This window comes from Chenopodium album, chromosome 6, assembly GCF_948465745.1.
Source record: "Chenopodium album chromosome 6, dcCheAlbu1.1, whole genome shotgun sequence".
NCBI lineage: Eukaryota > Viridiplantae > Streptophyta > Magnoliopsida > Caryophyllales > Amaranthaceae > Chenopodium > Chenopodium album.
In genome coordinates, this window is record NC_137839.1 from 79,009,217 (window position 1) to 79,036,807 (window position 27,591).

At 37.2% G+C, this 27,591-nt stretch overlaps 1 protein-coding gene and 1 non-coding gene across 2 annotated transcripts; one reads left to right on the forward strand and one right to left on the reverse strand.

Annotated features, from left to right (window-relative positions):
• Positions 1-9,173: 9,173 nt before the first annotated feature.
• LOC145637550 (small nucleolar RNA R71) lies at positions 9,174-9,275 on the reverse strand. The gene has a single exon (XR_014114322.1). It is a non-coding gene; the product is annotated as a small nucleolar RNA R71 (small nucleolar RNA).
• Positions 9,276-12,406: 3,131 nt separating this feature from the next.
• Positions 12,407-22,531, forward strand: LOC145635466 (uncharacterized). The gene is made up of 8 exons (XM_081686748.1): positions 12,407-13,050; positions 14,815-15,165; positions 15,242-15,460; positions 16,723-17,372; positions 19,075-19,171; positions 19,267-19,320; positions 19,395-19,491; positions 22,405-22,531. Exons 1-7 carry the CDS (start codon positions 12,805-12,807, stop codon positions 19,476-19,478), a joined length of 1,701 nt encoding a protein of 566 aa, XP_081542874.1. The 5' UTR covers positions 12,407-12,804; the 3' UTR covers positions 19,479-19,491; positions 22,405-22,531.
• Positions 22,532-27,591: the final 5,060 nt, after the last annotated feature.

Below are 27,591 nucleotides of genomic sequence, written 5' to 3' on the forward strand. Positions count from 1 at the left end.
ACAACAAATAATTCGACCAAAACCACAAAAAATTTGACCAACAACACTTTCGGATTCCTTCAACCATCAACAATTTCAAATTCACATATTCAACCTCCATCACCATTCAACCAAAAAGGAATTCGAATTCCAGAGCTACGAGTTCGTGGGGTGGCAAAGGAAGTGCGTGAAGTTGCAAAGGGATTTCGTGGTGTGGTGAAGGAGTTCGTGGGGGCTGCGAGGGACTTTGTGGGTTTGCAAGGAGTGATTTCAATGGAATTTTGCGAGAAGTAGTAAGAGGTGGAGGAGTGATTTCAATGAAGGTTGAAGTGGTGTTAATGGAGATTGGAAATTAAAATTTGAAATTCAAAGTATTAGGTGGTGTTAATGGATTGAGGTGGTAATTAGTGTGGTGGTGGTAGTGATGGTAGGTCGTGTGAATGGTGGTGGTAGTGATGGTAAGTTGTGTGAATGGTGGTGTTGGTGTTGGTTGGATTGGTAAATAGAAGGTCCAAAGCTGAAATTATAAGTCAAAGACCCTATGCATCAGCAGATTTTATTTCGCAAATTATTTTTTGTTTTGGGTTTCATCTCGCAATAAACGTTTTAAAAGGTTCTATCTCGCAAAATTTTGGTTATAAAAGGTTTGTTCTCGCAAAATTTCCTACATTTCATTATTTAATTGCTTTTTAGGACTTAGTTTATTTTTGTTGATTCAGGCTCGAGGTCTTTCCATGTTTTATATGTTTTTGGAAAGTTCGAAGCTTGTTTGGGACCTAGGAAGAAGTGGATTGAAGCACATGAAGAAGAAGGAAAAGTGATCCAATTAGAAGAAGAAAAGTACAGTAGACCAAATTCAAATGGTTATATCTTTTAATATACAATTTATTTTCAGTTGATTCTAGTTGGAGATGAAAGTTTGTCTCGAGATCTTTGCAACGAGTGGTCAAATCCAATGAGAAAAGTGATCCAATTAGAAGAAGAAAAGTACAGTAGACTTGTAGACCGTGGGACCTCGCGGGCTTGGGCCTACATCGATGTGTGTTTGTGGGCTTGAGCCACAGAAACTGCACGTGAGTGCGTTGGGGGAGTGTTGTCGAGTAAGGGGAATTGCCACCGTGCCTATACAGGTTAATCACGGACGCTCGAAACGTTGGTGCCAAAACAATGGCCCCACAGTTAGGTCCAGTAACCAGCTCGTGGGTTCGGGGACATGGTACGGATTGAATCTTTGACCCAATCCGCCCGCATGTAGCGGCCTCTACTCGGTCTCATTGTAATTCCATTCAACACGATTATTAGATACACATAGCCTAGCAATTTTGAGCCTTATTAGCGTTCTAATCCTAAAGTTACTACAAAAATGAGTTTCTATTATGCACAAGCAACTACCTAGCCTAGAAATTGTGACCACTTGAGATTAATCAAATTAATACGGTGCCTAAAAGCCGGTCGTCCATAATTAATCTGACTTTAATGTGATTCACATAATTTCCGGTCTTATTTAGCAAAGCATACAAGTGTGACATTCAATATATACACAATATATGTACACCATCCTTACCTTGTCGCTGCAATCAAACAAATCGTTAGTTTAAATAATAGAATAAGAGTGCCTTGACAAAGATCGCTATATAAAACACAATGAAAGCGTTAGTAATGACAATCAACATTAATAATGACGATAAGTAAGAAAGGAATGATAATTAAGACAAGCGATAATAAAGTTAATGAAAACGAAAACAACAAAATGTGATAATTAATCCTACATATTTACATGAAATCGAATAAAAGGTGAGTTTCTACATTTTATTAGTTGAATTAAAACTCGAAATTGTTATTAATCAAAGTTAAAAGAACGCGAAATGAAGGTTTTGTTGAGTAATCTCAGAATTATACCTTGATTTCGCTCGCCAAAGTGATTCGAAAGATCGCAAGAACTCGTATTTTGTGTGTTTTGTAGTGAAAGAGAGTATGAGTGAGAGAGAAAAAGAGTATGCACGTACACAAAGTCTAGCAATACGTGTGAAGATGCTCGAATGAAAGGTCGATGGCCGTATTTATAGGCATACGGGAACAAAAACGAGTGTATATACGCTCTTGAGGAGCGTATATACGCTCGAAGGAGCGTATACACGCTCCTGGGAGCGTATACACGCTCGTTTGAGCATATATACGCTTCCTTATACTTTACGTATTTGCAAAAATTCTGTAGGATTTGCCTTGAAATACGCGATGCTATGAACGTGGACATTCTTGGAGGGCAATCAAGGCCCTTCTAGAATGTTCTACATTCATCCATGTATTTTTATGTATTTTTGTGTATTTTTTGCGTATTTTTATGTATACGCTTCCTTATACTTTACGTATTTGCAAAAATTCTGTAGGATTTGCCTTGAAATACGCGATGCTATGAACGTGGACATTCTTGGAGGGCAATCAAGGCCCTTCTAGAATGTTCTACATTCATCCATGTATTTTTATGTATTTTTGTGTATTTTTTGCGTATTTTTGTATTTTTTTATTTTTGTAAATATTGTAAAATTCATAAAAAATCATAGAAAAATCGGAAAAATAATCTAAAAATACTGGTGAACTCAGAAAAATGAGAAGAATGCAATGAAAAGTGGAAATCTTAAAGATGACCTTTATTAATTATTAAAAAAAATCCTAAAACTAAAAAAGAAAGTCTAAAAATAGAAAATATTTAAAATAAATAAAAGAAAATACTTTTTGCCTCTTATTTGACCCTTGACATATGATTTCGAGCATAACTTCACTTATTTCGAGCATAACTTCACTTATTTCGAGCTTTTTCGGATTCGATTTACGAGTTCAGTCGCATCTCTTCAGAATCAAATCGATCGCGAAACGTGGTTTGTTTCATCATTGATTACTTATTTGGGGAGACACATTTGGGTGTCTACAAAACCAAATTCAAATGGTTATATCTTTTAATATACAAGTTATTTTCAGTTAATTCTTGTTGGAGATGAAAGTTTGTCTTGATATCTTTGCAACGAGTGGTCAAATCCAATGAGAAACGAGGTAGATATGGCCGTTTGAAGTTTGTCTCGAGATCTTTGCAACGAGTGGTAAAATCCAATGAGAAACGAGGTAGATATGGCCGTTTGAAGTTTGTCTCGAGATCTTTGCAACGAGTGGTAAAATCCAATGAGAAACGAGGGAGATATGGCCGTTTGAAGTTTAGTGTGCATTGCAGGCCAGCTGGGCGCGACCAGCGCCTAGGAGGCAGAAGCAGATGTTTTGATCTCACCTAGGGCGCTCCCAACACCACTAAGGGCGCGCCCAGTGCCCCCCTGCAGCCCCGACTCTGTTTTAAGCGGTTTCATTCCACTTGCTTTTTAGGTTTGTTTTTAGGCCATAGTATTTATGGAATTGTTGAAACACATTGTAAAGTATCATATTATCATTCTAGATCTCAATTTCTCTCATTACTACTCAAGCTTAGCTTTAGAACTCAAATACTCATAGTTTAATTCTCTTAGTTTAATTGTTGATTATTCTCATGGAATCAAGCATGAACATGGTATCTCTAGCTTAAGCACTCCTAGGAGTGGTTGGAATTATCTTCAAAGGTTTATGTAATATTTACTCAAACTCTATCTAGTTCTTTACTTGATTATAATTAATTGAAACTTTTGTTCTTATTGATATGATTATTGCTTTGTATTGACTTGGATATATACTTGTTAGTACTTGTTAATTTTCATTGCTAGGGTTTGCAATTGATTTCATTATTGTTTCCCAATTCATAGTAGCAAGTTAGGGTTTATTCAATTGAACCACTTGATTGTTGAAACTTGGTAGAAGCTAGATTAATCATTAGTTAATTCACACCTTGTTAATTAATTCACGATCTTATTGTTTAGTAGGCTCATTGCAATTATTGATTCTAATCTCTACGCCTTGGAAAAGGTTCGATTGATAATTAGTGTTAAGTAGACGCACCATGCGTGGTTTAATCACCATAACATCGACTTAGCTACTTATAGAGACATCGGAGATTAAGTCTTCAACAATAACTAATCAAGAACTGAATTATAACGTTAACAAGTGTTTCGGTCATATAATCGATAAAGAGCGAAGTTCTTACCAATTATTAAGTTCGTTACCTCAAGTTTAAATTAATCGCTAGTTTCACTTAGATCATTGATACTCTAATTCACCACAAAATTCCCCCCCCCTTTTGTTCGTTGTTTAATCACGGATAGTAATCGAAGTGATTTGACATCTTTATTTGCTATTAGTTTCTAGCAAGTCCCCATTCCCTATGGATACGAACTCTACTTGCCCTATACATTAGCTTGTATTAAGAGAGTAGGAGATTTATCTTTGGTTAGGCATTTTTAGAACGACGAAAACGTCCTCCCACTTGCTCACTTTAATCTACTGATAATTTTGAGCATGTCAAACAATAGGGGTTCATAAATATGCAACAACATTTTCTGTCACAATCCTATTCAAAGCACTTCCTTTAGAATGAAAAATCAATCCTCTAAAAGACTTGTAACGTCAGACAAGAAACTTTGCCCTCTCCAATACTACTTATTTCCTATAACTTTGGAACTATTTAATATTACTCTAACCGATAAGTGGCACAAATTGCCACTTTTAGGGCTTTTTACCCCTTATTCTTAGCTCTTTTGTGTGTTTTTAGTTTGGTTTTGCTTGCTTTTTACTTAGTTTTGAGTCTTTAGTTGCTTTTGTGTCTTAGTTGTGTTTTGAGTAGTTTTAGCTTCTTTTTCCTTAGTTTTTCCTTCTTTTCTTCTTTTAAGTCCTTAGAGTACATCCTAGTACTTTGGTTTGAGTTGCTATTGATGCCATGTTGCTTGTTTGCAAGTTGTGATTTGATTCTTGATTTTAAGTGTGCTAATCACTTCTTTTAGCCATATCTTGTATGCTCAGAATTTGCAGGTGAAACTTGTTGCAATTGAAAGATGGGATCGAGAGCTTTCCAACGGTATATTTATACGCTGCGATCCGAGTGCCGAGGCAGAAGTTATGGGCTGTCAAAATTCGACTTTGGGAGTGTTTGACTTGAGCTGGCAAAGAGGAAGAATTGGAGCAAATGTCGGAGGCCTTATAGGGCTAGAGCGTCCACTCTGGGTGCCCTTCTCTTTCACTTAATTTCCAAGATTTCAAAAGCAAATGTTGAGCATCCAAAGCGTCCGCTCTGGAGGGCCATCCTTTTTCAGAGATTTTGGAGGATAATGTTGAGCATTTAGAGCCTCCGCTCTGGCTTCAAAGCGTTCGCTCTCGAGGGTAGAGCGTCCACTCTGGTTGTATCTTTCTCGCTCTAAGGATCTGCATTTTTAGTCGAGAAATGCCGAACTCCCTCCGCAGCTGCAAAGTAGACTTTTGGCAAGGGCATTGTTGAAATTTCCGAGATCTTAGGATTTTAGTAATGACATTTTTGTAATAATTTCAATGTTGTATTAGGAGGTACTCCGTATTTAATTTTAGAAATGACATTTCCGTAATAATTTCGATGTTGTATTAGGAGGTATTTCGATAAGTGTGCTTTTTTTTCTTGATTTGTCAACAAAAACCCTAAATTGGAAGTGTTCATCGAAATCTCTGCAATTGTGGTGTTTGCTTGTGTTAAAATGGGTTTTTTTTTTCATTTTCTTGAGTTTAGGTTTTGTGATTGCTTTGTTTTTGGCTGAATTTTACTCTGATTTAAGTTGGTTGTGTTGACTTGAAATCTTGTCAAAATTGCATTTTTTGGGACTAAATGAAGAAATTCAGGAAAAAAAACAAACAAAATGAAAAATGTAGAAGAACAATAGAGAAAGGAAGAAAAACGAGGAAGATTAGAGTGAGGAATTGGACAAAAAGAGATAAAGATAGGAAGAAAATAAGGTTAATCAGGTTTTAAAAGAAAAAAATCGAACATTGGTGGGGTCCACAGAATGGAGAGCGGTTTTCAGCCATCGGAAACCCAAGGTGGGTAGTGATTAACAAACATAAGAAAAAAATCGGGTAGTTGTTTAGGGGCCGTTCGGTATTGTTTTTGTTTTTAATTTTCAGCTTTTTTGAAAACAAAAAACCAAAAAAGGAAACCAGAAAAAAGTGGTTTAGACTTTTTTGTTGTGAGTTTTCAAAATTATATTGTTTTCAATAAGTCTATGTAATTTTTTTTAATCTTTTATATGCTATATTTCACATGACTTTTTACAAAAATCAAAAAACAAAAAACCACAACAATGTCGAACGAACCCTTAAAAAAATGAGTAGTTGTTTCTAAAAATTTACAAAATCGAGTAGTTGTTGACAATATTGCCTATAAATTATAAGATACTATATCTATATCATTGTTTGTATCTTGGTGCATATTAATGCAAAGTTAAAATTTTTACTTCTTCCGTTTCGAAAAACTCGCTACACTTTGATAAGTGCCAAAAATGGTCACATTTAGGCACTTATTTCTTCCTTATTTTGGCCATTTTGTGTGTTTTTGATATCATTTCACTAGCTTTCAAGCTAGATTTCCACTTTGTTTAGTTTTGTAGAGTTTTGTTGGTTTTTAGTGGTTTTTGTAGGTTTTTAGCTTTGTTTCTCTTCTTTCCTATTCTTTTGTACTCAAATACAAGTGCTATTAGTGTTTGCAAGCATCCTATGTGAATGTGTGCTAGTGTGGTGCCTTGTTGTGCTTTGGTTTGGTAGTTTTTGTGAAAGAGGTGAGCTTTTAAGTGATTGAATTTGTACCCTAACGACTTATTCGAGTCATATCTTTTTGCACGCTTTGAATTTGCAGATGAGACTTTTTGCATTAGAAAGTAGACTCAGAGAGCTTTCCAACGGTATATTATAAGCTGCATTCTGAGAAACGAGCAGAGAGTTATGGGGCATGGAAGTTCGTCCGCGACTCGCCACGCGCGCACGCGCTCTTGGAACGCGCCTGCACACTTTCCCAGGTTTTACCGGAAGGTTTTTGGCGCGTCCGCGCCTCGCCCAGTCCGTCTGCATGTGTCATCCGCGCATGGAGTTTTCGTTCGCGCGTCCCGTCCGCGCGTGGCACACGCGTCTGCACACTTCCAAAGAGAAAAATGTGCGTCCGCGCATGGGACCTCTCGTCCGCGTGTCTCGTCCGCGCGTGGGGTTTCGCACGCGCCCCACACGCGCGTCTCGTCCGCGCGTGGGGTTTCGCATGCGCTCCACACTCGCGTGTCGTCCGCGCCTGCGTGGCAGCTAGCTCCTTTTACTTTTCGTTGACCTGGCAGTTGACTTTGACTTTTGGAGTTTGACTTGCACATGTGGAAGCTTAGTAATGGCAATTTTGTAAATATGTAATAGCTTGTATTAGAGTTGTATATATAGGATTTTAGGAGAGAGAACAAGAGACAAGTCTTAATTCATTTTCATTAGTTTTAGAATTTCAGATTTTTTTGCTTTTTCTCTCAAATTACGTAGATTCATCTTCTTCAATCTCCATAACTAGAGGAGAGAGAAACCTTGGTTCTTGAGCTTGTTTTTGCCATAACTCACTCATTTCTCAATCATTTCTTACAAGTTTTATATGCTTTTGATTCCTCTAATCAAAGTACTTCTATTTCTAGCCTTTAATTTTGCTTTTGATTTAGTTTTGAGCATGTTTGTTGTAGTTTTGTGTTGTTAACTATTTTTTGGGTTTTCTTAATTGCTTCAATTTTGATTTCAATTGTTGATAGAAGTAATCTCTAGTTGTTTGTGAGTAAATACATACAATTCTTGTTGATTTTGGTGTTGATTTGTGAAAGATATTGAATACCCTTTTTTGTTTGAGTTTTGCTCTTCAATGGCTTCTTTGTTGTTTTCTCTTGTTTTTATTGTTGTTTTCTTTTTTCAAAGCATGATCAGTGAGTAGTTTTCTAGCTTAGGGATGCTAGGGAGCCCAACTATAATCAATTTGATGCCAAAATGATATGATAATCTCAATTCAATCATACTTTGCCCTAAAAGTGTGGTTTCTCATTCTTTCTTGATTTTGGATTTGGCCACCTAAAATTGGGAGAGAGAGAGAGAGCTTGCTTTAATAAACCTTTGCAAGGGATTGGAGAGGTTGCTTGGAGTATTAGCTTAATCAAGTATGACTAAACTATGTGAGAATTTAAAGGGGACTTTGGTTTAAGCATAGTGTGGTATGAATGGATGACTTGGGAGATAATTCCAACCACATTTCTAAGCTAAGATCACAATTACTATTAAAATTGACTTGAGAACTCAACCCCTTTTGATTGGCATTATTCCTTTATATAGTTGGGCAAGCTAGCATTCCTAGGTGTTTTAGATTGTTTGATTTCACAAAAACCTCAATTACTTTGTTTGCATTAGTTTCTTAAAATAATTCAAAATCCCATTTTGATTTCAAACCCCCCAAATCCTTGATTTCAAAACTCAAAACATAGTTTTTGCCTCTTTTGGGTTCGACCCTTGCTCACGACTATACTTGTATAGATTGGTTTGCTTGGCTTTAAAAATTGTATTTGTGTGAGTGACTTGGTGAAATCAACGACCACCAAGGCACCCATCAAATTGGCGCCGTTGCCGGGGAGGCAACGTTGATTTGAGTTTTGAGAACTTGGTTTGGTTTTATTGCTTTTCATATCCATTTACATGCAATATAGTGAGTCTTCAATCCTAGATTTTGATCCCGAGATTGAGAAAACTTTGAGAAAAATTTGAAAGGCAAGGAAAACGGGTTCAAGAGTTAGAGAAAAGATTGAGGGCAAGGAGTTGTTTGAGCAATCAAGTGAGAGTGAGAAAGAGGAAAAAGCTTTGGAGGATAAGCTTGAGAAAAACGAAAATTTGGAAAACATGGCTAGAGCTTTGAAGGATTTAGGGACTCCGGGAGCATACACTACAACCAAGGCAATAGTCCTCCCCGCTATAGAAGGAAATTTCGAGATAAGGCCCAATCTAATCCAATTGATCGAGTCAAGGCCTTTTCACGACCTTAAGAATGAGAATTCGCACAAACACCTCAAGGACTTTGAGAAGTATGTTGATACAATCAAAGTCAATGGGGTGAGCCAAGAATACCTACGGCTCAAATTGTTCGAATTCTCACTCGTAGGCAAGGCTTTGGATTGGTTGGAGAAGGAAGTCAAGCCGAACTCCTTGACCACTTGGGAAGAGACAACCAAGGCATTCTTGTACAAATTCTACCCCCATCGCAAGACCGCCGAGATAAGGGCAAAGTTGCAAGGTTTCTCACAAAGGGTTGATGAAACATTGTATGAGGTATGGGAGAGATTTAAGGAGTATCAACGTGAGTGTCCTCACCATGGTATTCCCAAGTGGTTGCTATATCAAACCTTCTATATGGGGCTAAACAACTCGACCAAGACGAGTTTGGATGCGGGCGCCGGAGGCCCGATCATGAACAAAAGTGAAGATAAGATCGAAGGGATCATAGAAGATGTGGTGGACAACTATGCCACATGGCAAGAAGGTGAAGGAGCCCCACTAAGGCAAAACAAGGGAGTGGTTCATGCTCTTGGCGAAGGCGAGGTCGTGGAAAAGCTTCTAGAGGGCATTAAATCCATTGTGGAGAAATCCCTTGAGAAGGGGGGAATCTCCTCCTCTCAAGCGACTCCACCCACCCTTCTTAAGAGCCAAGGTAAGTCTAAACCCCAAGCTTATAACACCATGCCTAGTGGAGTTTTATTTTGCAATATTTGTGGAGCCTATGATCACTTGTTTTCATATTGTAACATGCAAAATGTGTCCATGCTTAATGATGATTGTGTTGATGATTTGCCTTGCGATTATGACATTGAACAATATCATGCGATGGGTGACAATGGGATGAGGCCACGTTTTGGTGGCAATCCTAATGCTTATGGGCCAATGAGGGCCCCATACAACCAACCAAGCCAAATGAATGGCTATGGTTACCAAAACAATTCCAACCAAAGGGGTTTCAACCCTCAAGGTGGGAATGGTTATGGTAACCAAAGACCTTTCAACTAAAGAGGCTTTGGTTATGAAAACCAAGGTTTTGTGAATCAAAACCATGGGTATGCTAACCAAACCCCAAATGCTCAATGGCAAGGTGGTTTTAGGGGGAATAACCCTAACTATGGCTATCAAGCTAATGTTGGTGGCTTTGCTAATCCCAATGCTCAAGCTCCATTTCAAGCCAACCAAAACACCCCCTACTACCAACACCCAAATTCTCAAGGAGCTATGCAAGGGCAATTCATGGGGCCAAGAGGAAACCAAGTTCCACCCCATTTCAACCAAATCCAAAATCCACAAAACTTCAACCCATATCCCACTCAAAATAAAAATTTCCCCCTTCTTCAACAACCACAAGACCAACACGAGTTCCGAGCTAGAATGAAAACTCTTGAAGGGAACATGGCACATCTAGCCCAACAAACCCCAAAGTACATTCAACCATCTCAACCATATACCACCACTACAAAGAATGATGCTAGTTCACAAGTGCATGCTATGGAATCGAGTGGTGGTAAGAGAGAAGTTGAGATTGAGTGGAAGAAGAGAGAAAAGAGTGAGCTTGTTGTTGTTCAAAACAAGAGTGATAAGAAGGAACCCATTGAGAATGAGAGAAGGGAAAGGATTGAAGAGAAGAGTGAGGCTAGAGGTGAAAGTAGGTGATGTTGGTGAGAGTGATCGCATGAGCGAAACCGATGATGAAAAGACCAAAGAGAAGAAGAAAAAGAAAAAGAGAAACAAGAGTGCTAGGAAGAAGGGTAAGGCAATTGAAGAGGGAGAGTCTAGCGTGAGGCAAGACCCCTTAGGCTTGAAAGTGATTTCCGAAATGCCAAACCCCGAGCAATTCCTTGACTCAATATTTGGTCAATTTCTCCAAATGCTCTAACATCACCATTCCCAACTACCACCTAATGGGGCTAAGAGTGAGATGCCCAACTTCTCTCAATTCTTTGGTGAGACTTCTAACATGGGGCAAAAGAACAAAGTGGAAACCAAGATTGAACCCCCACAAGAGATCCCGGAAAAGCTCAAAGATCCGGGCACATTCTCCATTCCTTGAACCATTAATGGTATGCTCATAAGAGATACGCTTTGTGATCTAGGAGCGGGTATTAGTGTGATGACATATCCGGTTTTCCAAAAATTGGGTCTCACCACTCTCAAGTCCACCACCACAACCGTACAATTTGCGGACGACACCAATCGAGTCCCGGTTGGAATTGCCGAAAATGTGCTTCTAAAAATTGGTAAGAAAGGTCATATGCTTAAGAATGACTTTGTGGTGATAAATGTGGCAAGCAACTCCGATATCTCCTTGATTTTAGGGAGACCTTTCCTAGCCACCGTCGGTGCTTGCATTGATGTAAAGCAAGGCACCATTAGCTTCACGGTGGGCAAGGAAAAGGTAACCTTTCGTAAGAAAGGAGTTGCTAACTCTATGAATGGTAAGTGCAATGTGGTTGACTTTCTTTCTCATTCTTGTGATTTTCTTGGTTCTAAGCTCGAAGCTAACCCATATTATGCTAGTGTTTCTTTGTGGCCTTGTGAAGTAGGTGAAAGTGTGAAGCAAAGAGCACATGGAGAGCAAGAGCTCAAAGATAATGAGCTTGATGATAATGGTAAGGGTAAGGTCGAGCTAGATGTTGGCTCTTGTGGTTCTAGTGTCCCAATGGATGGGAATGATGATAAATTTCTTGGCTTGGGCACATCCTTGTTGGTTCAAGTCTCAAAAGGAAGGAATGGTAAGAAAAAGAAGAATTTCCCCTATGAGCACTTGAGGTGTGCCCAACTCTCTTCTCAATTGACTTTGGATGACTAATTTGTTTGCATGGTAGGTGAGTTTGCTCAAGTGCCTAGTGCACTTCTTCGTCTAATGTTGCTTAAGGATCCCCGTAATGGGGTTGATGCGTCAAGCTAGTGACGTTAAATAAGTGCTTCCAGGAGGCACCCTGAGGGCTTCAGCCTCTTCTCATGTTTGGTGTGTTTTAGCTCATACGCTTGAGCTTGTGTTATGTGCTTGAAATGTGTTTGTGAGTTGTTTTTGTTTGTGTGCTTGTATGTGGGCTTTAGGTCTTTGTTTTGCTCAAGGCTTGTGCATTTGGAGCTTATGGTTGGAGGATGGATCGACATAGGGAAGATGGTGGTGTATTTGTGTTATGGTTGCTTTTTGTGTATTTTGTGACTTGGAGGTGTTTTATTTGGTTTTTGGAAGAGTTTTGGAGTGTTTTGGTGGTGTCATGTGTTTGTAGAGAAGCTTTGTACTTTGTAAAAAACTCTAATTGTTTTCACTCCCACCCACCCCACACCTCATACAACTCAACTTCTAATCCTTTTATCTCATTCATTTTTCAACCAAATCACACAAAATTTTCTCCAAATTTCATCACATTCAATTTTCTACATTTCCACTCAAACAATTTTCAATTCCGGGCACATTCATTTTCAAAAGTTCAAATTACTTGCTACACTTCCATTTTGGGCAAAAACATTATCTATCTCTCTCATTGGGCCACCTTTTTCATTCTCTCTATCTTTTTCTTCCCAAAAAAAATTGCTTAGAAGTCCACATCTTTTAGAGTGTAGCGACTATTATGAAACCGAGGAAGTAGTTCATTTCAATTTAGTTCTTTTGAGTTTAATTCAGTTCCATTGAACCTTTTTCGTAAACTGACCCTAGGTATCTGGAACGTTCGGTGAGTGACGTACATAAAAGTTCACAATTCAGTGTCGAAGACTCAACTGGTCAATTTACAACCCACTAACACCTCATATTTGCCCAGACCAGCATCTATCAATCTCTGCGATAATCATCTGAGTAATTTGAAGGTGGTTTAATGCAACAATCCCCTTATTTTGCTGATGGCAACAATCCCAGCAAACTATTTCTACTTCAAGTTTTCCCAATTACAACACCAACCCAAAAAGTTCATTGCTAATAACAGAAGAAGAAATTCGAGCTTACCATTTTCTTGTTGTTCATCGAAATTTCATCCCCATTTTCGATTATCCAACTTCAACCCCAGAAAGTGTGCTCGTGTTTCTGTTGTTGCAAGGGCTAGTAGTGGTGATGATGCTGATTCTCGCTCCCAACACTCTACTGTTTCTGTAAGTCTTTTCCTGCTTCATGCCTTTTTAGCATTTTTTTTAACGCTTTCTTGTTTTGAGTGTGTGTGTTTACTTTGTCAATAATTTGAATTTCTGCAAGTTGGTGTTAGTGTGTTACATTGGGTTAGTTGGAAACTTGGAATTAGCTTGTTTGTTAAAGTAATCAAGTTTCTCCCTTGGGGGGTAATAATGGTGTAGCCGAATTGTGACCGTTCGATAATCGATTAATGGATACCTGAACAATTCAAGAAATATATCATATATGGTATAAGTTCTGGTACGGAACACCCGTCTGCTGCTGGGGTGGTTCTGAAAACTGAAAAGGTGTCTCCTGTTGTAGGGGGCACTATCTGGTTTTGTTAATCACGGCGTAAGTGGATGTTAATTTTCGAGTCATAGCTTCCATGTACTTCCATGTACGCATTATATAAGTTGTCTATAACTGGTGTAAAAGTAGAGTGAAAAAAGTGGGTGGCAAATGTGGTGAATTGGCGATCAACTTTAGCGTGGAAAAAAAGCTTTGAAAAGGTAAGCGGCAAGGCTAGCAACTGAATTGAGTGACCCATTTGCTTAGCTAAGCTGGACATGTTGGAAAATATTATATGCCTAATCCTTAGGCCTCGCTTGGTATGGGGGTAATGTATTAAGGGTAATAAAAGTCAAACTTGATCAAATTAAGAAGAAAACATATGAGTTAATATGGTGATGGAGGAATAATTACATTTTTTTGTGACTAAAAAAGGAAGAGATGGAGTAATTATTACCCCAATATGAGGGTAACAATTACCCTAGTGCTTAGTTTTAAAAAGGAAGAGATGGAGTAACAATTACCTCAATATGAGGGTAACAATATGAGGGTAACAATTACCCTAGGCTTAAGGCTCATCGAGGCTCGAGAGTGTGGGCTTTTTTTAGGCGAGGCGCGCACACCTACGAGAGGCTCAAAGAGGCGCGCGCCTTAGTGCGCCTTTAGTGAGGCGTGCCTTTGCGCTTTTTGCGCTTTTTGGCAATGTAACTAACTATGTTGTCGACCATAGCTTGTGGCAAGTGTATGCTAGAAGACATTTTCCAACACCATGGCTTAGTGCCCTTTGATCTTTTTTGTTTATGTGTATTAATGTATTATAAAGAATATTACCTAATATATAACGACTACAATAATGTTTATAAAAGACTTAAATCAAATTTATGTTTAAATGAGACTCTTTTTGTAAAAATTTAGCACCATAAAAACAAAAATATTATATATAAATACAACTAAATAAGGTGCGCCTTGGCTACGAAAGGCGCGCGCCTTTGCATTGCGCCTTGCGCCTAGGCTCCAAGAACCCTTTGCGCCTTAGTGCGCCTTGCGCCTTTTAAAACTAAGCCCTAGTGTGGAGGAGGGTAAATATCTCCCCCCAAATGAGGGTAATAGTTCCCCTTTTCCGCCCACCACCACCACTTTGTTCTCCCCACAACCACTTCATCCCTTTATTATCACCTCTAAACACCTTTGTTTTCTCAAGTTTGACTTTTATTACCCCTTAATACATTACCCTCATACCAAGCGAGGCCTTAGAGTTGAATAACTTGGTTAGTGAGGTACCACTACCGGTCTTGGTCTTGTAGTTTTGGACTGTGTTCGTTACCTATTTAGTTATGAGGTTTTGGATTGATTACTCTAATTATTCACCTTTGTTCTGTTTTAAGTGACCCCATATCTATGTCAAAAAAAAAAAAAAAAAGTGACCTCATATCTTTAATGGCTTTTCACTTTTTCAGGATGTTGATGCGATATATACTAGTTTGTCAAGTACTGATGAGAATTATGTACCGTTGTTAGTAAGAATGCTTAGGCTGGACAACAATCTCTTGGATAGAGAGCAGGCAGTAATTGCTCTTTGGAAATACTCCCTGGGAGGAAAGCGTTACGTTGATATTATTTTGCAATACCATGATTGTGTCAATCTCACTGTCCATCTTCTAAGGTCCGAATCTAGCAACGCAAAAGAAGCAGCAGCAGGCCTTTTGAGAATGATATCTTCAGTCAATGCATATAGAGATATCGTTGCTGAAAGTGGGGCCATAGAGGAGATAACTGCTTTACTAAGGAAGCCTTCCTTGACATCTGAGGTACCAATTATCCCTCAAGATTGCAACGGTTGTTAAAATTTGTATAACAAGAAGTCACCATGACTTTTGTCCACAGGTCAAAGAACAAAGTATATGTTTGCTGTGGAACTTAACAGCAGATGAGAAATACAGGCCAAAGATTGCAAGTGATGATGCACTTTTGTCTATACTTGTAATGTTTTTGGATGATGAAGACATGAAGGTAACTGAAGCAGCTGGTGGAGTATTGGCAAATTTGGCATTGAGCTCTACTAATCACAGTATCATGGTTGAAGCTGATGTTATTCCAAGACTGGTGAGACTTTTTTCCAGATCTTAATGAGACATGCTTTGTTTTCATGCTATTATCGATATGCCGCTTGTATTTTTGGAAAACTAATCAACTAGGAAGCTAAGTCTTAAATCTTTTGGAAATTCAAAATTAAGAATCTAGGAAGCCTAGTTGACCTAACTATTCACCACTCAATGCCAATTTAAAAGTTAGCTCAATTTAAGTTACTTGAGTTTTGTGATCATTGCCTTTAATTCAATTGGAATCATCTCCCGAGTCTCCCAATCATCCAACTACTAGCTTCGATTAAACTCCTGTTCTAACCTCTACTAGTGTTTGTCAAACCAAAATAGGCCAAGCATTCCAAATTAAACCCCCCAATCCCTTGGTGAAGTTCATTCAAAATCTCCCTCTTATTCTAGTTTTAGGTTGACCAAGTCCAAAGCTAAAACAATTAGGAAACTACAATTTGAAATAGATGATCAAGGATTGACCATGAAATGTTAATTAGGCATTGTGTGACTACTAGTTAGGATCCCTAGCTTCCTAGACAAGAAAACTACTCAAAAGCCATGAAAACAAGCTCAAATCACAAAGAATTAAGCAAACACTAAGGTAGGAAGCCATTGAAGAACTTGATCAAAAACTCAATAATAAGGGTATTCTAAAATCAAATTAAAACTACTCAAATTCAATCAAAAAGTACTTATAAACATAAAAGAAAACAATCTACAACTATTGGAACAAAATTCAATCAAAACAACAAAACCCACAAAGAATTAGAATTACAAAATGCTACGAAATCAACTCAAAAAATTAACAAATCTGAAATCAAAGCTTAGATTCATACTCTAAACGTCGAGGCGATCGATTTGTATATAAAATTCACTAAAATTCGTTGAGAAACGAGGAAGATTGACAGGCTTATCAAAGGTAACCTGATAACACGAAGATAACCTAATGTAGCTAGTAGTAAAAGGTTCGAACCACGAAGAAACAACAAGTTATGATTAATTGAATAAAAGCATCTAAACTAATAAAGGGCCTTTGATTGTTGTTTGGATTAAGCTACAAGTTATAATCTGCCCGGAAAACGAGACTATAAGAGAACTTCAGGAAACATTTGGTTGTTATTATTTATGTATTTGAGCTTCTTATTTATGACTGCCAGATTTTTTTTTTTATCTATTAATGCCAAATGAGTTGTGTCTATTTTAGCCCTTGTGTTCCTTTGTCTATCGACCAATAGGAAATTTTATTAATAGGATTGTTGTTATAAATTTCAGGCCAAGTTTTTGACAAATGAAAAAGAAGGATCCAAGGTGATTAGAAAAGAAGCAAAAAATGCTTTACTTGAGCTTGTTAAAGATGATTACTACAAAATTCTTGTCATGGAGGAAGGATTGGTTCCAGTACCTTTGGTTGGTGCAGCTGCTTATGCTTCTTTCAAGCCAGCATTGTATTCATGGCCCTCATTACCTGATGGTTCTGACTTTAGACGAAGCTCAAAAGGCCCTTCAAGATATGGTGCATCAGAATTACTACTCGGATTACATGTTGAAGACAATGCTGATAAGATAGACAAGTCTAAAATGGATGCTATAGTTGGCCGAACACAGCAGCAATTTCTAGCTCGTATTGGAGCCATAGAAAATGAAGATGAGAGTAATTCAGGAAGTGGGTCCTCTACTAGCTTTCACCAAACACTATTGCCATTGAGGGATGGTATTGCACGTTTGGTACTGATTCTTGAGCTGGAAGATGAAACAGCCATTGCAAAAGCGGCAGATTCTATTGCTGCTGCATCAGTAAGTGAATTCATGCGGACTTCCTTCAGGGAAGCTGGAGCTGTGAAGCGTCTGGTTCAGCTTTTAAACCACCGTAGTGATTCAGTGAGGTCATCAGTTCTGAATGCATTAGATAAGTTGTCAATTAGGTACTGTTTATTCTCCCATATCTAGTCATTTTTACATGTTTGCTTCAGAAAACAATAGATAGAAAACAAATGGTGAATGGAGTTATTGGCATTGTTGTCACATATTCCTTGTTTTGATTCCCCCAAATCTCCAATCAATTGCAACATATCCTTTTTACTATTTCCTCCATTTTCGAAAACTTGCAACAAAGTAATATTTTATCTCTCACAAAAAATACCCCTTTGTTGCAAAATTTCGAAAACGGAGGAAGTAAATTTTTTCCCTTCTCCTTTTCTTTTCTCTCAATTTTGGGGGTTTTCTTTATCTTTTCACTTCCATTCAAACCTGATACAATTGTGGCAACTGATGCAAGGATTAATAGTTGAATGAAATATGAGGAACCATAGTTTTAGAGACAATCATATAATTGAAACAACAACCTTATCTCTTTAAATTTGTTGAAAATATGAAGCATTCTTTGTAAAGTTGTAATAAAGCAATAAATGTTAGATATTCTCTTAATTTTATGCGCAATTTAAAGTAAACTTCAATTTTGTGAAACCTTTTTTTTGTTTCTCTTGACCCCAAGATGCACCACCCAGTGAAGGGGGATCATGGATTCATGGGGAGCTTACAGGTAGAGAGGGAGACCAAAAATGTCATGGTTGGAAGGAGTTAGGAAATATATGAAGCAAATGGATTTGTATGAGAATAGGGTCTTTGATCGTAGAGCATGACCTCACTTTTGTGATCAAGGTTTTGATTGATTCATTTTGTTACTCTGTGATGAAAGAAGCCAGAAATGGTTGAAGCATGAAAACAGCCAAAGGAAACACCAATCTTTGCATAAAGTACTTAAGTAATTTTTTTGAAAGGGTAGACCCTAGGAAGGCGAGAGGATGAAAAGAGCAGTTGCCTTTGCAATTGCTTGAATAATGTTGCTTTTGTCACATGTAGGGGCGAGAATGAGCCTGGCATGTTCGCGAACAGTTCGGGCTCAGCTCGTTCAAAGCTCGGCTCGAAAGCTAAACGAACCAAGCTGAGCTAGAGTAGGCTCGGATCGAAAGCTCGTGACCAGGCTCGTTAATTATTTTATATTTAAAAAATAATATATTATGCATTAATACATAATAATAAATTTCTTACTTATTACATATGAGAAGGTTAACAAATTCATTACATAAAAAAAAATGAACAAAACCAAGAAAAATTTAAGAAGAAAATCAAATAAGTCGAGAGAACCAAGAATAATAATTAGTATAACTTGTTCGCGAACAATTCGTTAAAGGCTCGGTCAACGCTGGGCTCGATTTAGGCTCGGCTCGAGCTCGAAAAAACTTAAACGCAGACGAACTTAGCTAAGCTCGGTCTCGGTTCGACCGATAATCACCCCTAGTCACATGGTTGTGGCCTTGTGGGCAATTTGACTTTTCAATAAACAAATTTTACTTTTATTAATGCTTGTCTCCCCTCTATAAAGAAACATTTGAGGATACAAATGAAAAGTTCTATGTGATTGCTATGCATCTTAAACATTAATTTAAAAAATAAATAAAGAAAAACAGAAGAGGACTCTGCACCAAACTGCTCATGTGAACAACAGGTTCTTGTAAAAATCAGTTTTTGACTTACAAAATATAAAGCATAGGTGAAATAACTGATCTTTTACTTGTTTTCTATAAATATAATTAATTTATTTTGGACGCTATTTGTTTCATGCAGCATTGCTCTTTGTGAAACAATGGAAGCTGAGGGTGTTACACACCCTTTGATCAATATACTTAAAAGATTTGAATCAAGTGGAAGCCTATTAGAAAAGGTAGTAGTTGGTTTGTGACTAATGCCATATGCTCTAAACTGACCATACACTATGCTTCTGGCTTTTAATATTATTCAGTTGTACTGAAATTTCAGACATTGAACATCCTTGCAAGGATCTGGGACCCAAACAAGCAGATGAAGTTAAAGGTTAGTGGTTATAAATTATAATTGACGTTCTCTCATTCATTTATATGACTTACATATTTTACTATTGCCTACAGTTTTACAGTGGACCAGTTAATGGTTCAACAAATACATTTGATTCAAGTCATGATATTACTCCTGGATTTGGTGGAAGCAACTAAGCAAGGAAGAGATGTAAGAGTCGTGTTTCTATAAACTGGTTTGACATTTCTCTATTGTTTTCTTAACTCTATAATTATCTTTCAGAACTTAATTATGCTTTTGCTATGTGTAAGAGTCGTATTTCTATAAACAGGTTTGACATTGCTCTGTTGTTACTTTCTACAATTAGCTTTCAGAAATTCCTCTGTTTTCTTAACTCTATAATTAGCTTTCAGAAATTAATTAATATTAGATTTCAGAAATTAATTATCCTTTTGCTGTATATTCTCTTATTTATATAATGCAATATGCAATGCATATATATTTAGTGGCCATCTCTGTCTAGTTTGTAGTTTACACGGGAAACCAAGAAAGGCTTTGATGACATAATTTGGAATTTCAAGGTAGCTGCACAATTTAAACTAGACAGAAAATAGAAGAGTGTAATGGACTGAGGTATTCAAGGTGGTCAAACTCCTTTTTCAAGTTTATACAAGAAAAAGGAAAGGCACCTTTAAACCAAGGGAAGTCAACATTACTTCAATTAGTGGGAGTAGCAACAAGGGAAGTCATGCGATCTTTTGAAGAGGAATGTCAACAAGTTTCTTTATGTTTTATGTATATCCAATTTAGGAAATGATTTGGGAGTTGTAGTAGTATATAGTGTGGGTGCTGTTAGTTTAGAAACCATCCAGAAATTAAGAGAGAGCACATTCTTTTTAGAGTAGTAACCTCAAGTTACATTAGAGATTCATGGCCTAAAGCTATGCTTATCCTGTATTTGGCATCAATTAATTCAATCAAATCTCCCATTTTCCTACATTAGTCATTGTTATTTTATTGTTAAGTGACTGTGAATAACTGAGTACATCTCAAAGAGTTCATAGACAGATTAGATAGAAGTCTTATCAAGGGAAAAAAAGAAAGAAAATTAAAGTGAAGAAATTTTTTATTTGAAAACTGCCATCTACATGGGAACATGGCCCTCCATTTATCTAATAGGAAAAAGTGTTTTCTGTGGTCAAAAGCCGGTGTTTCTACTTTATGATAGTTGGTTCAAAACTTCAACTACCAATTTCCTCGAGATTTTGATAAGTATATAGCTTAGCTACTTACCGAGTCCCCGTGATAGGATTATGGGTAAGTAGTAACTAATAGCAATTTTTTATTTTGAAAAAGTATTGGCTTTAATGTTAAGTCGAGTGCTCATGTCTTGAATTCTGCCAAGGTGAACCTTTATATTTGAGCTTGAAGCCTGCATTTGAGTGTCCTGAGTTGAAAGAGTTCATATTATTTCAAAAGCTCCAATCAAGAAGCAAAGCTACTAGTTTCTGACTTTCTTTCGTTCGTTCACCTTCATTCTGACCTCATTCTGATGTTAACTTATTTTGTAAACTGATTTCTCAAACTTTGTCACATCCTATGACATGAACCAAATTTCTCAAATTTTTGTCTAAAAGTTGAAATCACATCGAATTGGCGTAGGTAATGATCTGTGTATATATATGTCTATAAGGGCTTTTTACACTACAACTAATTGGAAATGTTTAGTAAAGACTATATAGAGCCAAAGATCTCTACGTAATTCCATGGTACTGTATGTTAGTCTGTGCATGGAGCACGGGACTAAATAAAGGTTGTATTCTTTTATGAAGGGTGTTGTCTAAATATTTTGGGTTTTTCTAAAGGTGTGCCCTCGAGTTTCTTCAGTTTCTAAGCTGTACGCATGTTTTTTTGAAATTGTAAGTTGTGCCCTCCAATTTCTCTAAATTCTAAGCTATACCCTTATTTCACTTAAATCAGTTAACTATGGTTAATTATAATAATTTAAAAGAAAAAAAAAAAAAAAAAAAAAACCACCACCCACGCCACCTTACCACAACCACAGCCACCCTCACGCCCCTCCTCCTCTGCCCTTATTCGTTCTCTCTCCTTTCTCTTCCCTTACCTCCCAACAGCCCCACCACACCTCCCCTCCTCCCCTGCCTCCTCACTCAACTACCCACCCTCACCCAGCCCACCACCCAACGCGAGCCACCCCTGCAGCAGGGCAATCAAAACCCCAATTTCGAGTAAAAATCCCAGTTTTCGAGCAAAATTTTTGCAATCAAATTGGAATTGGTGGGTGCTTCGTGGAATTTGATGAGGTTGCCGTGATGAGAGGGATCGAGGTGGGCTTCGTCCACCATTGATGAGGGGTCAGAGGTTTTTAGAGAAGGTGGGTGGAGTGAGAGTGGGGGGTTTGGAGGAGAGAGAAAGAGGAGGAAGGAGAAGGTGGGTGGAGTGAGAGTGGGAGAGGGGGAGGAGTGAGAAGAGATTTTTTTATTTTTATTTATTTATTTATTTATTTTTTTATTGCAAACTATGGTTAATAGCAAAACTATAGCTAACTAATTTAAGTGAAATAAGGCCATAGCTTAGAATTTGGAGAAATTGGAGGGCACAACTTAGAATTTCTAAAAACCATGGGTACAACTTACAATCCAAAGAAGTTGGCGGCACAACTTAGAAAATCCCAAATATTTTTTTACTTATAAAAAGGCATGCCACCATATGTATTATTTTATTTAATATCTTTTGCAATTTGTTTTTTTGTTTTGTTTTATTTTATTTTATTTTTATTTTTTTAAACAAATAAATAAGCTATTGAAATTTTGCTCTATGAAGACTCTAAACTCTTCTTTTGGTTAGTACAAATACTTAGAATTGTAAGAAAACATTGTCCAATTGATAAAGAAGAAAAATTATTAATTTATAAATTCATACTATCATATGCAATGTTAAGTCCATTTTGTTGAATAGGAAACCGTTGTGATTGCTGCCATTACCTTTACATTGTGGCATGTTGTTTACAAGGCAAAATCGTATCAGAAGGCTATGCAACTGTTTGTTTATTGTTCTTGTGTATATGATTAATTGTGGAACATTTTTTTACATTTTTTTCAGGAAAGATATGCTGGACTCATCACTGGCTGCTCGTCTTGTTGACATATTGAAGACTACATCCCCAAGTTTCCAAACAAAAGTTGCATCTATCCTTGAGTATTTTGCTATGATTGAGTCAAGCATGGTGTTTATGCTAAATTTCGTCAAGTAGGATTTGATGTGGGATACGGGCTACGGATCAACTAAATTAAAATAAGGAGCATGGAATGCAGAATGTAAATAACAGAAAAATAAAGGGAGAGGGAGGAGACATGATATGGTGACGCGGAAAACCTCAATGAAGGTGGGTAAAAACCGCGGGTAGCAATGAGGCCACCAATACACTATAGTACGGGCATAGAGCCAATATTTACAAGTACAATATGTGTATATTAATTGATAACAATAAAGCATATATAGAAGTAAAAGTAATCAGCTAGTACGTGGTCTTTGTAGTATGATCAGGGGGATTGATTGGTTGTAGTCTTGTGTGTAGAATTATATCCTTGCAAGATTACATAAGAGATTAAAATATAGTAGCAAGGTGGGAGTATTTGTAGTGGAATGTCCATGTAGCGGTAGGTCAAAGGGTTTGCTTTACATATTGTAGTTCCTGGGATTATAAGGAAGGTTTGAGATGAATAGAGTATATTATGTAATGGGATTAATCATGGGTGAGTGGAGTGGAATCTAAAGGATTATATATGGAAACGCTATACGTGGGTAATGGCTTCAAATTAAAGGATTAAATATAGTAGCTTGGTTATGCATTTTGGTAATGGAAGATCTAGATGGATGGAAATTCGGGTGTGAAAGAGCAGTATATGATATGGCTAGAGGGAGATTACATATGCCGGATTGAACCCTTCATAGGAAGAGAGCTTTCCTATTTATAGAGCTTTAAAGTAGCAGCATCGTGGTTGTGAGATACTTCGGGTGGTTGTTGCATGATTTCCTCCACCACATCCTCAAATAGTGGGAGTAGCGGTTATCCCTTTTACTTGGTCTCCAATGAACTTGGACTTGCTTAGAGTGTAGATACGTAATAAGAACTTTGAAGAGTTATTCTTGTTGACCCATTGTCCCTCCTTGATTCTAGGAAGCACTCGTAACTATCTTGACCCGGTCTTGTAGCGTCGATCGTTGACTATCATTATCGGTCAACCACTGTACAAAATTACCCCATAACACATGGATACTATCATTTCAACGGAAATTGGTTCTGCTTTAACTGATGTGTTCAAGCAAATAGTTCCAAAAGGTAAAATATTATGGCTCCCTATTGTAAAGCTAGCTTCTCTATCTGTCTGAAAATTCCCATCGTGGCATCTATGGCTCACACGGTTATGAGTCATTAAATGTTAGGTGGACACTTTTCGCGGGACAAAGAGGTTCTATTTACCTTTATTGCATTTTTCTTTTTTCTTCATATATTTAATGTTTCGGATACTTTGCTGATATGCTTCATTAGTTGTCAACTTATCATCTTCAATTTTGTTGCCCCTTCGACTGTAATAGGCTGATATAGTCTGCTGAAATTTCTAGTTCTAGTTTGATGCATCCTGATATACATATGTTGTTAAAGTTGAATCCTGATTCCTGAGAATGGGAGAGGGCTTGCCAACAAAAAACTTTCTTCAAGATTTAGGGTCCATTTGGTTGGGTGTAAAACATTTTCAATGTAAAATGATTTTCTTGGAAAACAATTTACTATGGAAAACAATTTTCATGGAAACACTTTTCCTTTGTTTGGTTGCATGTAAAAAAATTGTGGAAAATAAAGAAAATGAAGGAGATGTAAGGGGGTCTTGAGAGAGGAGTGTAGAAAAGATGGAAGGAAAATATTTTTCCCTTCGTTCTCTCTCTTCTTTACTACTTTCTCTCTCCTCACGATAAGGTGAGTGTGAGGTCGTGAGTTTGAGGGCGTGCGTGCGGGTGCATACAATTTAAGACATTTGTGCATACAATTTAGGACATTTTTACGATTTAAGACATTTTGTGATTTAGGACATTTGCACATATAATTTAGGACATTTTTAAAATTTAGGGCATTTACACATACAATTTAATAATTTATGACATTTTTAAATTTATGACTGACGAGGCGCGAATGGTGGTCGTTGGAGCTCACCAACACGCTCGATCAAATACAATTAATAAAACCAAGTCACCAAAAACGCCTAAGTGTAGTGGTAAGCAAGGGTCGGTCCACAAGGAGGCGTATGTGTGCGCTTTGAGCTTTGAAAGTGTTGATTTGGGGGTTGGAATCAAAAAGGGGGGTTTTGAAAACTTCAAATGAAACTAATGAAAACAAAGAATTGAAAATTTAGGAAATCAACAATCTAAAAACACTTAGGAATGCTAGCTTGCCCATCTATATGTAAAGGATAAATGCCAATCAAAAGGGGTTTGAGTTCTCAAGTCAATTTTAATGGTTAATTGTGATCTTAGCTTAGAGATGTGGTTGGAATCATCTACCAAGTCATCCAACCATACATCACCATGCTCAAACCAAAGTCCCCTTTAAGTTCTCACATAGTTAGTCATACTTGATTAACCTAATACTTCAATCAACCTCTCCAATCCCTTGCAAAGGTTGATTAAAGCAAGCTCTCTCTCTCTCTCCTAATTTTAGGTGGCCAAGTCCAAAATCAAGAAAGATTAAGAAACCACAATTTTAGGTCAAAGTATGATTGAAATGAGATAAACATATCATTTTGGCATCAAATTGAATATAGATGGGCGTCTAGCATCCCTAAGCTACTAATCTACTCACTAATTATGGTTATTAACATGAAAACAACAACAAAATCAAATGAAGACAAGAAGGAAGCCATTGAAATGCAAGCTCAAAACTAAAAAATAGGGTTTCCAATTACTGAATCAAAACTAAATGAAATTCAACAAGAATTACACTAAAATGATCACAAAGCACTATGAATTACTTCTACTAACAAAACAAATCAAAATTGCAACAAAAGAAAAAGACCCACAAAAAGTTTGAGAAATGAAATCAAAACAAACATGAATCAAATCAAACTAAAAACAAAATTGAGTGCTAGAATTAGATTTACCTTGTTCCAAGGAATGAAATGCATATAAAGATTGCTAGAAAGTGTTGAGTGAGCGCGGGGAAATTAGGTCGTTGACTAACCTCCTCGCGGCCAAACAAAATTTATTATAATCCTAAACTAACCCCTAAACAAGTCTAGTGGTAAGTTCGGAGTCGAACCACAAGGAACGGTAATGTTGGATTGTTCTCGATCTAATGCTTAAGCTACGCCGAAGTCGGTTTATGGATAGTGGACACTACAACTACACTAACACACATATAAAGATCAAGATATTACAAAGTCTACTAGGGGCAAAGATCCACTTTGAACAATTAACAAGTTAATGGGAATCGATTTGATAATCAATCATGCAAAGAAAGAATTAAAATGGGAATTAATTACCATCAAGAGCAATCTCTCAAATTCCTAGCCTAGATCCCTCATTGACTAGGTGCATAGAAGAAATTTACCCAAAATGCAATCAAATATATAAATTCTAATTCACAATCCCTTGTCAAACTAGAACTAACATGCAATTAAGTTTTCTATCTTGGGAGATCAATCCAATCTAAAACAAATAACATGCCATCATCAATTCAATCAATTTAATCACACAATTATCATCAAATTTATCTCAAATAACTCAATTAACCATAACAAAGCTTCACTCAACACCTAGTAGAAGGAAATCTACTCAAACATGATTAACAAAACAATTAATAAAGCATAAAGAGAGAAGAGAGTAAGAAATGCTCATTGATATAAAATGGAGATCTTCAAATCATCAAATTCCTCCTTTGATAATCCAAAATCCATGAAAACCATTGTTTCTCTCACTTTCTCTCTCCAAAATTTGAGAGTTTCTCTCTCTAAAAACCTAAAACTAACCTAAAACTACTGAAAATATGAATTCCCCCCTCTAAAATGAGCAAAAAATCTATTTATAGCCCTTACTAAATTGCCTAGGAAGCTCCGCAAAAAGTCGAGCAGCGCGTAGAGGAGCGGGCGTGCACCCCTCAGGAGCGGGCGCTCTAAACTTTCTGCCAAACCTTCTGCCAAACTTCAAAATTGCACACCCTGTGAGGAGCGGGCGTGCGGCCTTGAGGAGCGGGCGCTCCTGGCTGCGGACTGGGCAAACTGCTCAGCTTCAAATGAGCATATCTCCCACGTTTTACATCGGAATTGAGCATATGACCTGTCGTTGGAAAGCTCTCAAGATAAGCTTTCATCTCCGATTGGAATCGCCCCAAAATGTTTTGTAGATCAAAAGATATAGGCGTTTGAAGTATGATCTTTGCAAATCAAGTGCACAATTCTTCATTACTTGTTCTTTTATGCTTTATATTTCTTCAATCTTGAGCAATGAACTTATCCAAGTGTTCCTAAACATAAGAGTAAACCAATAAAGTTTAATCTAATGTCATAAGCCACCAAAATATGCAAGAAAAGCCAAAATTGAGCAATAACGACATTTCACACATAAACATGACAAATGTAGTAAAACGTTATTAAAACCAAGTAAAAAGATAGAAAAACTATGAAAAACTAACTAGAAAACTCCTAAAAATAGCGACATAAATGACACTTATCAAATTCCCCGAAGCTTAACTTTTGCTCGCCCTCGAGAAAAACAAAAGAAACACAAGGGAATGTGATGCATTTTATACAAACAAAGAAAACTAGAAGGGAAAGAATATACACTAACTCACTTTCGTAGGAATCACGAATACATTTAGCTTATGCATCAAGCACTGTAAACCCCTTAGATTGCTCTAGAGGACGAGTAAGCTCTCGTAAGGGTGTCCTAAGAGTTTAACCCATAACTCTTGACAAAAATCAAGGCAAGGCAATAAATAAATAAAATAAAATAAATCGAAGTAAGAGAAAAGTTACAAGCGTTCTAGAGTAGACTTTTATGATGGAACAAACACTAATGAATGTCAATCTTTCTAAAATAATAAAGGTATGCACGTTCTAAGATGTCCAAGGTTGATTGAAACATAACATATGCTAAGCATAGAGAACTAAAGGAAACACATTCCACCTTTTGTTTCAACCAATCAAACCACGTTCTCTCTACTAGTTTCAAATCCACTTTCAAGTTAGCTTCTCATGATTCCACGAAGGAACCGGAAAATAAATAAGAAATTAAAAA

Coding starts and splice junctions, on each gene's coding strand:
- LOC145635466 (XM_081686748.1), top strand. CDS start 12,805: ATGGCAACAATCCCAGCAAACTATTTCTACTTCAAGTTTTCCCAATTA. Junction 17,373..19,074: donor TTAGATAAGTTGTCAATTAG/GTACTGTTTATT, acceptor TGTTTCATGCAG/CATTGCTCTTTGTGAAACAA. Junction 19,172..19,266: donor GTGGAAGCCTATTAGAAAAG/GTAGTAGTTGGT, acceptor CTGAAATTTCAG/ACATTGAACATCCTTGCAAG.